This window comes from Penicillium hordei (assembly GCF_028827395.1).
Source record: "Penicillium hordei strain IBT 12815 chromosome Unknown utg000001l_segment0_segment0, whole genome shotgun sequence".
In the NCBI taxonomy this organism is placed as follows: domain Eukaryota; kingdom Fungi; phylum Ascomycota; class Eurotiomycetes; order Eurotiales; family Aspergillaceae; genus Penicillium; species Penicillium hordei.
Window position 1 is genome coordinate 697,138 of NW_026623142.1, and position 12,685 is coordinate 709,822.

Here is a 12,685-nt window from a genome sequence, read left to right on the forward strand (position 1 = left end):
ATTGGTTTCAGGGCCATCATTGAACATGGGTCAAAGGATTAATATGTTCGAAGAATGAATGGCGGGATGTCTTTCGCTACGGCTACGGTTGCATTGATGCCCTCTTTGCATCGTTTCATGGTTTCTTACGAGTATTTGGACTCACCGGGGGAGGTGTACTAAAGTAGAGGGTGAAATTTGTATATTCTATAGCCCAGAGGCATCTCCGCCAGAAACACTGCACTCGACAAGAGAAGGAACCGCAATCTCAAGCGTCCGAGCACCTGCTGAGACATTTTATTGCATACTAGGCCTAGTGTGGCATTGAGTTACATCGATCGAGATAGGGATCTTGAGAAGTTAAAATACACCAAGTGTTAGTCGTTACACAAATTAACTAGGTATGTATGTAAGAGGGGCCTCTAAGCAATGCCATGCCACTAAGAATATCTGCTGTGTAACTATCTACTTGTATCCTCTATATATCAACGAGTATATGACAAAATGTATAATAAAAGAAAGGATAGGTCAGGCAAATTAATATATACGGAGGACTAGTACGTACTATTATAGCTAATAGCTAAGAATAAAGAAGAAAAAAATAAAAATAAAAATAAATTAAGAAAAGCCAACGTACTAGTGCATAATAGAACGATAGCTAGCTTTCCTTAGAGGACAGGTAAGATTAATACGTAGGCAGGACGACTATACTATGTAGTCATGATAGCCGATGGATCTGCAAGATCCGTCCAAAGATGCACGTACACCCCTGCCTGAACAGGATCGCTGAACATGAAGGCCACATATGCAGATTATCTGTGAATTAAAATGACAGACCCAAATATAGTGTATGCAAGTAACACATGTTGAACAGTACAGATGAAGGATCAAAACTGCAAGTATCGGTTTGGCATTCTTGCAATTTCATCTTTGCATAAAATGGACATTGTAAAGTGTCCAACCTCTTCATTCCCATATAAATCGGTCTGATGATAGAATTTACTTTCTTTCCGTGTTGAATAAATCCTCCCCCCCCCCCCCCCCCAGCCCCCACCAACAACCCCTCTATGGAGACACGTCATATCATACATCGGCGGTGATACAACATGATGCAGGGTGTTTGCAGGAAACTGCGTGAGAAATTTGAACTTGCGTCGGTGGCGCTAATCTTGCATGCGTGCGAGTCTGAAGATTCTCGTTGAGTATTAGGGCTACTCCGTACAATGTGAATCAACTGAGCAGTAACCACAATTGTCAACAGGCACTGGATAGGGAACCACGCAATATTCGAGGTTTATAGCCTACATATATACCTAAAGTATGTCGAGTACTACAGTAGATAATCATACTTTACCCAAGTTCGTATTTGTAAACTCTCAATCCTAATCATAGTGTAGACCCACTAAGTGTTACCTTGATGGCCCGCAACTATGCAAGTGACATCCAATACGATAACACACCGCTTGCGTAGCGAGGTAGACTTCACGGGCATGTTCCAATAAGAAACATCCTTGGAGCTGCAAATTCTTCTGCATAGACCCCTGCCACTTGGCGATGCTGTCTACGCTATGATACAGACTCACTGGACAGCTTTTGTTCTGAATCAGAAAATGCAAGATATATAGTCCCAAATCTCCCCCCTTTGTGCTACCCATTCAACTATAACTCTTTGCGGATTCCTCATTGATGCTTATCTCTTCTTGAAAATGGAAGCACTTACTTCTTCCCAAGACACAGCAACCATGTTTTCGTTTCTGCTACCGCTCAAACTGGGTGATTTGGGCAAAGGGGAGAAGCTCTCTCTGCTTGCTATAACGATCGTAGCGGTGCTAGCGTTGCAGCTTACTGCGCAGCTATATCAAGCAAGAATGAAATTCAGAAGACTTCAGTCTCGAGGCATAGTACGTTTCTCGTCTCGCCGAAAAGAATCCAAAGCTAACATCACCAGCCAATCCTGCCTCACTCATTTCTGTTGGGACATTTTCTCATTGTTATTCAATTCTACAGAGATTGGGCCTTCGACGCCAATTTTATCCAGACTTTTGGTTTCTACATAATCAAATACTGGCCGAAATTCTTCCCAAACGAGCAACAATGTCCCCCTGTCATTTACCTTGACGTGTGGCCTATTTCTAGGCCGATGGCGTTTTCCCTGCAGGCCTATGTATCCAACCAAATGGAGATTGGGAGCAATTTGCCAAAGTCTCCGATGCAAGGAGAGTTTTTAAATCCCATTTCGAATGGGAGGGACCTCAACTGCATGCACGGGGATGAGTGGCACATGTGGCGCTCGAGGTTCAACCCCGGATTCAGCAGGACCAACATCAGAACCTGGATACCTGCTATTATCGAGGAGGTTGAGACCTTCGCAAATGTGCTTAGAGGCCTTTCCGGTGGAGATGGCCAATGGGGTCAGGTTTTCCCTTTCGAGCAGATATCCAGCAACTTGGCATTTGATGTTACAGGAAGGGTGGTTCTGTAAGTCTAGCCTATCGACTCATGAATATTCACTACTCTTTGCTGATAATCATAGCGACACCCGGCTTAACTCTCAATCGCTGTATCCCTCGCCTTTCACCATTGCTTATCGCGAGCAACTGAGCCGCATGGAAATAACTCTGAGCCCTCGCAAACTTCTGTGGAGGATCACCCCGTTGTTCAAACTGATTGTACGACGGAAGAGGAACCAGCTCTTCAAACATCTTCGACCGTTTATTACAAAAGGTATAAACGCTGCCAACGATACTCCACGGACTATAATCCGGTCTGCCGTTGAAGAGTACACTGGCGAGCTTGGAGTCAAGGGAACCGCCACCAATACCCCAGATGAAGCCTTCATCGAGCAAGTCTTCTACCAGCTGATGATATTTTTCTTTGGCGGTGATGATGCGCTGTCTATCACAATTCCCCGTGTATTCAGACAACTTCAGCTAAACCCCGAATGTGTCGCGAAGCTGCAAGCCGAACATGACGCCATTCTTGGCTCTGATCCAAGCCTTGCTGCAGAGAAGATCCGGGAAGCGCCCCATATCCTAGACTCTTTACAATATACACTAGGAGTGATCAAGGAGACACTGCGCATGAATCCAGCAACGATCACAATCCGGGAAGGACAGCCTTCATTCAACCTGAAAATAAATGGCGAGGACGAGCCATGGCCGACAGACGGATTCGATCTTTTTGACAGCTCTATCACAATTCACCATGATCCAGCTAACTTCGTCGACCCGCTCAAATTCATACCTGAGCGATTTTCTGCACTGGAAGGCGACAGGTTGCATCCGGCGAAGAATATATGGCGTGGGTTCCAGCTTGGGCCTAGGAAATGTATCGGGCAGGAACTGGCGGTCGTTGTGCTGAAGTTGGTGTTGGTATTTACTGTCCGTAGTTTTGATATTGAGATGGCCTGGGATAAGTGGGATGAGGTGCGGGAACTTCAGGGCTTCAAAGTGGATCGCCGGACTGTTGAGGGTGAACGAATGTATACCACCGGGAAAGCGACGTCGCACCCCAAGGATGGTGCACCGATGCACGTACGGATGCGGACCTCGGGCAAGGAATACGGCAAGGAATAACGCAGAGGCTGACCTGACTAAGGAGATTTCAAAATCCGAGAAAGAGATGGCTGGAAATTAAACAGAGAAGCTTGACTGAGACGTATCTTGTTCGGACAAAAATAAATATTTGTCTCGTAATTTGCAAATAAATACACGGGGATATACTAAATGACAAAAATCCTTCCACAGTTGATTAGAATCTTCCTTCTCCTTACTTCGATATCTTCTCCTTGGCCTGTGCGATGATATCTTCCCACACAGAGAGGTCGTCAGAAGGAGTTCGTAGACCCTTGCTTGCGGAGGTAATTCCATTTTCCTCGAGCGAGGGACTGCCGCTATCCAGGCCCAAGATAGGCTCTCCATCTCGAGCAAAAGCGATCAGCTCTTCCTCGGTACCCCATTCGCTCATAGCCATCAAACCGATAGGCACACCGCCATCGGGGGTGTAACCAACAGGGCAACTGATAGAAGGGCAGCCAGTAAAGTTGGCAAGCCAAACATATTCCATATTGCGTACAGAGGATTTGGCATCCGACAAACCGCGAGACAAGTCCGCCTCACCACCATCAATATGCCACCCAGGGATAGGCGTTGTGGGCGAGACGATGAGCAGCCCGGGGTGGGTCTTGAAGAGATGGGCGAGATGCGTCATGAGGAGATTGCGCAGCCGCTGGGAGGCGAGCAAGTCTTGTGCTGTAACTTGGTACATGCCCATGGAGACAAGCACCTTGTTCGGGGCTGTGAGCTGCCGGATCTTGTTTGCATCAACCCCAGATGCGATCTCCGCCATGATGGTAAGAGCGTGGGCACGCTGACCCTCGGGCAAGTAAGGAATTGTGATATCAACAACGTTGTAGCCTTGTTCGCGGTAATAGTCGAGCGCCCGATCAAGCGCAGCGCGCACAGGGCCCTCGGCGCGGTCATTCCAGTCGCGGACAATACCAATTGTCTTCGTCCTCTTGGCATCAGAGTGCTGAGGAACAGGATAGGGGAACTGCGATGAGATCGGGTCTTCTGAATCTGGTGCAGGAGTGGCCATGATACGATAGGCGAGGGCAAGGTCATCGATGCTGGCAGCCATAGGCCCGATAACACCAACAGTGGGTGCGAGACTTTGGGATGGCGCACCGGAAACACGGCCATGCGAAGGCTTCAGACCCCAGATACCACAAAATGATGACGGGATACGAATTGAGCCTCCGCCGTCTGCGCCAAGCGCAATGGGTACAAGGCCCGCTCCGACAGCATATCCTGAGCCACCGGAAGAACCGCCACAATAGTACTCCTTATTGTGGGGATTTCTAGGTGTTCCATAGTTGGGATTATTGTTGTTCGTGTCTAAAGAGTATTAGCTATTACCTGCAGATGAAACTACACGGTGACCAATGGGAACCCACCCAGACCAATCTCATGCATGGACGTTTTTCCGATGACGATAGCTCCGGCATCCAGCCATTGCTTCACACACCACGAAGTCGCATCAGTGCCGTGCTTGAAATCCAACTTCGAGCCTAGCGTGCGTTTATACCCTGTCAGGTGCACCTCATCCTTGACTGCGACCGGCACGCCGTCGAGTGGACCTAACGATTGGCCGTTCTTGTATCGCTCCGTAGATTGTTCCGCTGCTGCACGAATCAACTCGGCCTGGGACTCGAGAAAAGCAGTTGAGTGTTTTCCGGGCGGCTGGGTATCACGTCGGACCAGAGGCAATAGCGTCTCAATGACAGCTGTTGGGGTCAACTCCCCCGACGAGTAGAGCGCGTGATAATCCGCAGAAGTATAGTATCCATAATCTCCCTTCCTACGTTCCACAGTGGCAGAGGTCGTTTTTGCTGCTGACTCGGCCTGGCTGATATTGTCGACTGGGATCACCGTGGGATCATAGCGGCCGGCGTACTGGCCCAGGTGGGGGATTTCACGAATGACACCGAAGCCGGCATTACGCCAGAAATGGCTTTGGATAAACCCGATATTATGGATTCTAGCGTAAACAGCGGGAGATTAGCATGTTGTGATCGCTCAATGGCGCTCTCCTGTAGCTTACAATGTAGCGCCGATGGCTAGGGGAATGCCACGGAAGACCGGTAAGACCTGGTCTTCATACTTGTACGGCACATTGGGACCCTCACGTGGTGGAGGATAATTGAGAAAAGATTGTTCGTTGGTAGGCATGGTGTTTGTTGCAGAACGCTTTGCATAATTCTCCGAGTGAACATGTACTCCACCGATGATATCACATGCAAAGTTATCTCCGCCGATGCGGAGCACATGAATTATCAACACATTCATGAGACAAGAACAGTTGTCAGGTCTTTTGGTAGTGTTTTTTGCATATTATTTTGGAATGTCTTTTTAGGCGTGTTTTTATGTGTATAGAAGGTAAGAAAAGGAGGCATACTTTGTGCAAGACACTTTTCTATATATAATTTTTGATTATTATTTTTTTAAGTTGGGTAATACTACATCTATGAGTGCTATATATCTACAAGCTCAACTTAATATTGTACTTGTCCATCCCCAGAGCAGCACCAGTTAGCACCGCTGCATAGACAACCAGAATGCCCATGGCCTCCGGCGTGTTGAGATCCAATGTTGGAATGCTGAGGTTCACTGCCCCAGTAAGCAGGTTCGCAATCAGGAACAGTGCAAGGCCACCGCGGTTGAAGGCGTGTAGAATGCGACTGGTTGCAAACGTCGTCTGCTCTGCCTCGCCTTCCTTGCTGGTCGCTCGGTGAACCGCGGGGAAAAACACAGTCTCGGTCAGACAGAACAGGAAAATCTGGGCACTGTTAAATGCTGACACCCAAAGCACGTATGGCATGTTAGCCAGCCGGCGTGACACTGGGATGTTGGCACCATAGCCGAATGCGTAGGTGGAATTAAAGAAGAACATGGTCGACCAGAACATTCCCTGAAGAACCAATTGCATCAGAATGGAGTTCCGTGCTTTCTGTGGCGATTTTGTGGCGGAGGTACCACGAGGAATGATGCGGACTCCAACACCACGTCCAGCGAGGAAGATCGCAAAATATCCAATGAAAGAAAAGACTCCCTCGCGGTTCTTGGACAGCAGATCTGGTCCCCGCGGGGACACGAGAATGTAACCCTTCAGATCAGTCGACTCCAGAGCCACTTGGTAGAGTACTGCAATTCCAAGTGCAAGCACCTCATAGGAGGGGATCAGGGTCGTCAAGGATTCAAAGAGCTCCACGAAAGGAGGCAAAAAGCCAAGCGTGAAGAAAAAGTTCCAGTGCACACCATATTCTGTCACATGTTCCGCATAGTCCAATCCCTTGACACTCCACAGTCGGATGAGGCCGAGCACAAGCAGAGGAATGGAGTGCCGAGCCGACCCGATCATTCTCTTATGCAAAGCTAATCTCGGTGATTTCGAGTTCCGACCCTTTAGGACCGCACGAGCAGAGACTACTCCGGCGGAGAACACAAAAGAGCCCACACCCAAGTCCATTAAAGATGTTCCCCAGTTCTCCACCTTGGCAAAACGACGTGGAAACGCGCGGAAGTCGACTGCGAGAATAGCTATGCAGGTAACAATCATCATAGCCGCACGGTACGTGGTCAAGAATGGGTGGGTGGGCAAGGCCTGCTGTTCCTCCTGGGAGCTCTCATTTTTGACCTTGGATTTGCGCGGCGGTTTGGCCTTTTGAGGGGTACGCAGACTGTTTCGAGTGAGGAATAGAAGGGCCGCAGGGGAGACGAGGAAGATGTTGAGGAGAAGCGGCGCGGAGGAGTATGCAGTCGTCGCGAATAAGATGGCTAGTACGTTGAGGATGAAGTCCGTCGCGAGTGCTGCAGGACCATAGGGTGTGAAGAAGGATAAGCGGGACTGGAGCGCGGACCAAAGGAGGACAGATGTCTAGAGTATTCACAGGTCAGAATCTATCAATTGCTGGGTAAAGCCTCGGGGTTCTCACTGAAGCAACGAGTGTGACTGCATTGATCTCGAGGATTGTACTTCCCGCAAGATTAGACACAAATGCCTCCTTGCGAGCTTTGTAGCTCGGATCCATATTGGGCAGTTATCAATATAGATAGCTGATCGCCCTCGAATGTTCAAATTTAAAGATGACGTGGTGGAATGAATGGTGGAGAGTTGGAAGGTCATAAATGTTGTGTTTACCCGCGATCACCTGACCAATTTACGGTCTTCAGTCCCAAGAACAACTGTCAAGATCAATCATGACACTGTGTCAATTAACTACATCAAAATCCTGTGTAGTAATACCTAGGTGGCTGCTTCTATAGATGACTCAAAAGCAATTGTGACACCGTGGCTAGCTTCGAGGTTGGCTTTACGACTTCACAGATTTACATGGGGGCAACTCTTCGCAAGTAATTTTGGTTTCGATTAAGGAATTTTGTGTAGCAGGTCGTAAGTCTCTAGTGTCTATGAATAATAACATTTTAGCACGCTGTGCTTGACATTAATATGCGAAAGAATCATGATCTCGGCTTTCCACGTCCACCACCACCACGACGTGCTCCACGTCCTCCGCGGCCTCCTCCACGCTTCTTCTCAATACCGCCTCGGTCCCCTTGCCCAGCTCCGGGGCTGAGTGCATCGCGACTCTTGCCACCTCGGGAAGAATTGCGAGGTCTGGAAGATCCGCTTCGGGACATCTCATTTGGGTCTGCGTAGTTGAATCCCGGAACACCCTTCAAACCCATCTTGCCGATGACCTTTCTGTCCATTGGGGGAGGCTCGGGGCATCCCATGCCCTTGACAGCCATCTCGTTGGCGAGTTGAACAAGGCCAGCCTTGTCGAGACGAAGTTGTCTCAGAAGACCCGATCCAGCGAAGAAACCAATGAAAGAAGAGTAGGCACGTTGCTTTGACTCCTCTTCAATGGTGTACATGGCCTGCAAGACAGCTTTGGAGCATGAAGGAGCGCCGGCATTGATTGCTTCGGTATCGGGGTGGGGCTGAATGGGCAAGTGGCGGTTGTTCTTCATGAAGAACGACTCGCCCTCGGTAAGGAGGATGATAGCGCGGCCGTCAGCGCCAGCACGGGCGGTACGACCGACACGGTGAACGTACTGCTCCCCGTTTGATGGTAAACCGACCTGGATGACCAAGTCGACGTTAGGGAAATCCATACCACGACCGATAACATCTGAAGCGAACAGGATTCCGGCTTCGGCCTCCTTGAATTGATTGGTGGTTCTTGTGCGAGCACCCTGGTTGAGTCTGGAGTGAATCTCGAACACCTTCAAATGAACCATGCCCTTGCAGAAGACTCCTGCGAGGAGAGCAACCATGTGTGCAGTCACGCCAAAGACGATGATTTTCGAGCTCTTCTTGATTTCATGCTTGAGAAGGGATGCAAGTGTAGTGAAGGTATCTGCCACAGACGGCATCAGCACATGGTACTGGGGAACTCTCTCATGCGTGGGTGCTTCATTCTTATCAATAGTGGAAATGCTGGTGTAGTCTCTCTTCAACACAATATTGACCACATCCTTGACTTTGGGTGGGACAGTGGCTGAGAAGCACATGCCTTGCCACCCAGTGCTTTTTTGTGGGATGAGCTGGAGGATTCGCTTCACGTCAGCAATAAAACCACTCTCAAGCATCGTGTCGGCTTCATCCAAGACCAGGGTTTGAATGTTAGACAGCTTCTTGGCGGTGGGAGTTTGAGATAAGTAGTCGCACAGGCGTCCAGGGGTGGCGACAAGAATAGATGGTGCGCCCTTCATGAAGCGCGAATGAGCAGATGCTCGGGCCGTTCCACCGACTGCAACATGGCATTCAAGAGGAGTGGGAAGTTGCGAGGTTAACTGATCGCATGACTTTGCAATTTGTTGGGCAAGTTCTCGGGTTGGGGTAATGATCAAGATGCCGACCTTGCCTTTGGGTGGCGCGGAATCACCTTGAAGCAGGCAGTGCAATGCAGGCAACAAGAAAGCAAGGGTTTTTCCAGTTCCAGTTTTGGCCTGGACAAGGCAGTCACTGCGCCAGTTTGGAAGTTCGGTCAAAACACGCTGCTGGACAGGGGTCATGTTGGTAAACCCCATTACGTCAAGGGCTTTGAGGAGCTTGGAGTCCAGCTTCCCAGCCATAGTTGAGTACAACTGAGTGTCATTGCTGAGTTGAAGACCTTCCATGATGGTCAAGGTTTTATATTTCTTCAAAAAAAAAAAACTGCAGTTAATTGCTTGGATGAAAATTCAAACTCGAAGTGGTGAGTGAATGACTGTTAATGTTTGTTGACAAAACAAGAGAAAGATGAAGTGTGAGTGAGCGTAATCTTTCCTTCCTTGTTCCTTCCAGTTTAGCAAAAGTCGGACTGATGCTTGATGATGTGAATCAATACAAGTTTACATTTGACAAAGAAGAGATTTGTTGCCAAGCATTTAAGATTGTCCCGAAGTCTGGTAATCGTCATATTACTGGTTGAATTAGACCCATTATCTTCGCTTGATATCACGTGTATTATGGGTCAGTTCCTAGAACCACGACTCTAACCGTATAGGGTACTTCGCCTGGCTTGTTCGTTTATTTTCGAGCGAACACATATCAAAGATCCAGGGGTCCAGGCCTATGTAATACTTTGTCGCAATTGGATGGTTGATTTATTTACATCTTATATCTTCAGAACTTTCCCTTGATGACCAGTTCCTCTTATGGCCATACTGTAGGATGCTAGTCCAAAGAGCCGATGCAACTCCTGGGACAGAGGCTGATTGATTATTTATGTGTTAAAAATATGCAACGATTTACAAAGTAGAGAATGATCTGGAATAAAGGCAAAGCATGTCAGAACTTTCATTTTCGAAAAAAAATTCTTGCCGGGTGTTTTGGGGCCATATCTTACTGATATGATTCGCTTGACAACCCCTAGTCGATCACCCAATATGGGGCGAAGACCGATACATCGTACCTACTTGCAGAGTATATTCCACCATGTTGTAGTAGACAATCTCTGATAATGTTCCTTGCAAGGCTGTCACCTTAATTCCCCCCGTGAATGTGAGCCCTTTCCAATTGAGTGACATAAATTTGTGGCTGCGTATCTCTATTCCTACACACTAGAATGAAGTGTATTCAGGCGGCTGGCCACCATGTAAAATGTAGGGTGGTTACTCCGTGGGGCGAACGAGGGGTTTGATTTGAGATCCGGCATCAGATCCATAATGATCGACCGGGGGTCACGGGACCGTGTCTAGAGCCAGTGCGAACGTCCGCATGCACGCCGGCTAAAATGTAAGGCCACCATTTTCATGGCCGTGCCCGATCCCCACTTGCATATCTCCACATAGATGGCAATTACATTGTACGTATAGGCTCGTTGACGTGTCACCTGCGCATTTTTCTTATTTGTCGAACGTCGTAAGCATTGTGCTCTCAAGCTTGGATGATTCTCCGAGGATCTAGTAATTAATAGAATATAAAGCCTACTAGGGATCTCGATAGCCTTAAGTATCTCGATAGTTATTGTGGAGGGAAGTGTATAATCGTAGTAATAGTAAGCGATCTAGTTTAGCACGTAGTTTAGCACGTAGTTTAGCACGCAGTTTAGCAGGTTGTTTAGCAGGTTGTTTAGCAGGTTGTTTAGCAGGTTGTTTAGCAGGTTGTTTAGCAGGTTGTTTAGCAGGTTGTTTAGCAGGTTGTTTAGCAGGTTGTTTAGCAGGTTGTTTAGCAGGTTGTTTAGCAGGTTGTTTAGCAGGTTGTTTAGCAGGTTGTTTAGCAGGTTGTTTAGTACGTTGTTTAGCATGTAGCTCTCTTCTACTAATTAAATTGATAGCACGCCCAATCCCCTAGATAGAGTCTCAAGCAATATAAGTCTCTAACCGCAGTTGGATAAAGGCGTAAATAATTTCTAACGGCTGTCGGAAAGAGTGGCTCAAACGCCAGATACCATATTTGCCTAGTAAAGCAATCCATTATTTTAGATAATGATTCTCAAGCAAACTAGAGCAGGACATTTTCAATCTTTCTCATGAGACAACCCGTTTCATTCGTTGCCATCGAGACACACTGGACACCAGAGGCTTCAATTCCAACGGGCAAAAAAAGCAATTTGCCAAAAATATAGCAAGGGCCGAGTTGTATTCTTTCACTATAGTCTCGAAATCTTTGTTCATCTCCTGTTTTTGTTCGTCTGGGAGCTCGAAACCTCGGAAGCCGATACAGCACCCGCACTCTACAGTGCAATGGCCTCTACCTTTCTTTCTTTTGGACATATGCCTCTGTTCACAGCATCCACATCCCCGACTACAACATCCGCCTCGATCGGAACAATCCTGAACCATTTCTTCGCGCATAAACCATTTAGCATCACGCCGTAGGCTATTATAGTCGCTTTTAAACGTTGAGTGAAACCTACACTCTGCTTTATAAAGGGCGTACTCCTTTATTGGATATTGCGATTGAATCCTTTCAAGCTGGTTCTTTGTGTTTTCAAGTTGGGTCCTATCAAACTTCCTATCAGATTCTATAGCCATAGCCTTTTCTAAGGCCATAACCTTATCGTATAACCATTCCTCACGCTGCGTTAGTTCACGTAGAGTGTGCTCGGCAAGAAATAACTCGTCGAGTTTGGACCGAGCGACGTATCGTGACCTATATTCCAGACAGTCTGGCTCCTTTCTGTTGAAGGTGAAGGTTATATTCGTAGGTCCTTCGGGGAACGTCATGATCTTATCGTGTGTGGACAATCTCCAAGGTTAATATGAGTAGAAGGCGAGGAAGACTCAGTGTTATGTACCTCGGTGATGAGACAGGCTCGGCGTAAAACATGAATTTTCAATAGAATGGGTAAGAATATTAAAGCAGAAGGAATGTGAAATGATAAATAGAAAAGAAGTTTCCGGGGTCCATTAGTCACTAGGCCGCCGCCCAAAATAGATTAGTGGACGTTTACATGTGGATGTAGTATCTAATTATGACGCAAATAGGAGAGCCGAAGCCCTCAAAGATCTCATGCACCCCGAAGGATGAGAAGTCGATGGAACAGAGGGATTACACGAAGGGATGAAAACGATGGACAACGAGGGTAGAACTTGGGGAGATTTAATGTAGCAGATATGACAGTTAGGAGCCTTGCGATCTAGGGTTACCTGTATCTAAAAAACATCAACTACTAGTATTGGGAGGTTGATATTCTAAATAAACGATGATTGACTTT

The 12,685-nt window shown here is 47.5% G+C and overlaps 3 protein-coding genes across 3 annotated transcripts; 1 reads left to right on the forward strand and 2 right to left on the reverse strand.

Moving 5' to 3' along the window:
- Window positions 1–1,721: 1,721 nt before the first annotated feature.
- N7537_000252 (Cytochrome P450) lies at window positions 1,722–3,554 on the forward strand (the record flags this gene model as incomplete). The annotated part of the gene is made up of 3 exons (XM_056891310.1): window positions 1,722–1,880; window positions 1,928–2,457; window positions 2,513–3,554. 3 exons carry the CDS (start codon window positions 1,722–1,724, stop codon window positions 3,552–3,554), a joined length of 1,731 nt encoding a protein of 576 aa, XP_056756305.1.
- Window positions 3,555–3,747: 193 nt separating this feature from the next.
- Window positions 3,748–5,708, reverse strand: N7537_000253 (amidase; the record flags this gene model as incomplete). Its single annotated transcript, XM_056891311.1, has 3 exons — window positions 3,748–4,874; window positions 4,934–5,517; window positions 5,581–5,708. 3 exons carry the CDS (start codon window positions 5,706–5,708, stop codon window positions 3,748–3,750), a joined length of 1,839 nt encoding a protein of 612 aa, XP_056756306.1.
- Window positions 5,709–7,997: 2,289 nt separating this feature from the next.
- N7537_000254 (DEAD/DEAH box helicase) lies at window positions 7,998–9,662 on the reverse strand (the record flags this gene model as incomplete). Its single annotated transcript, XM_056891312.1, has 1 exon — window positions 7,998–9,662. One exon carries the CDS (start codon window positions 9,660–9,662, stop codon window positions 7,998–8,000), a length of 1,665 nt encoding a protein of 554 aa, XP_056756307.1.
- Window positions 9,663–12,685: the final 3,023 nt, after the last annotated feature.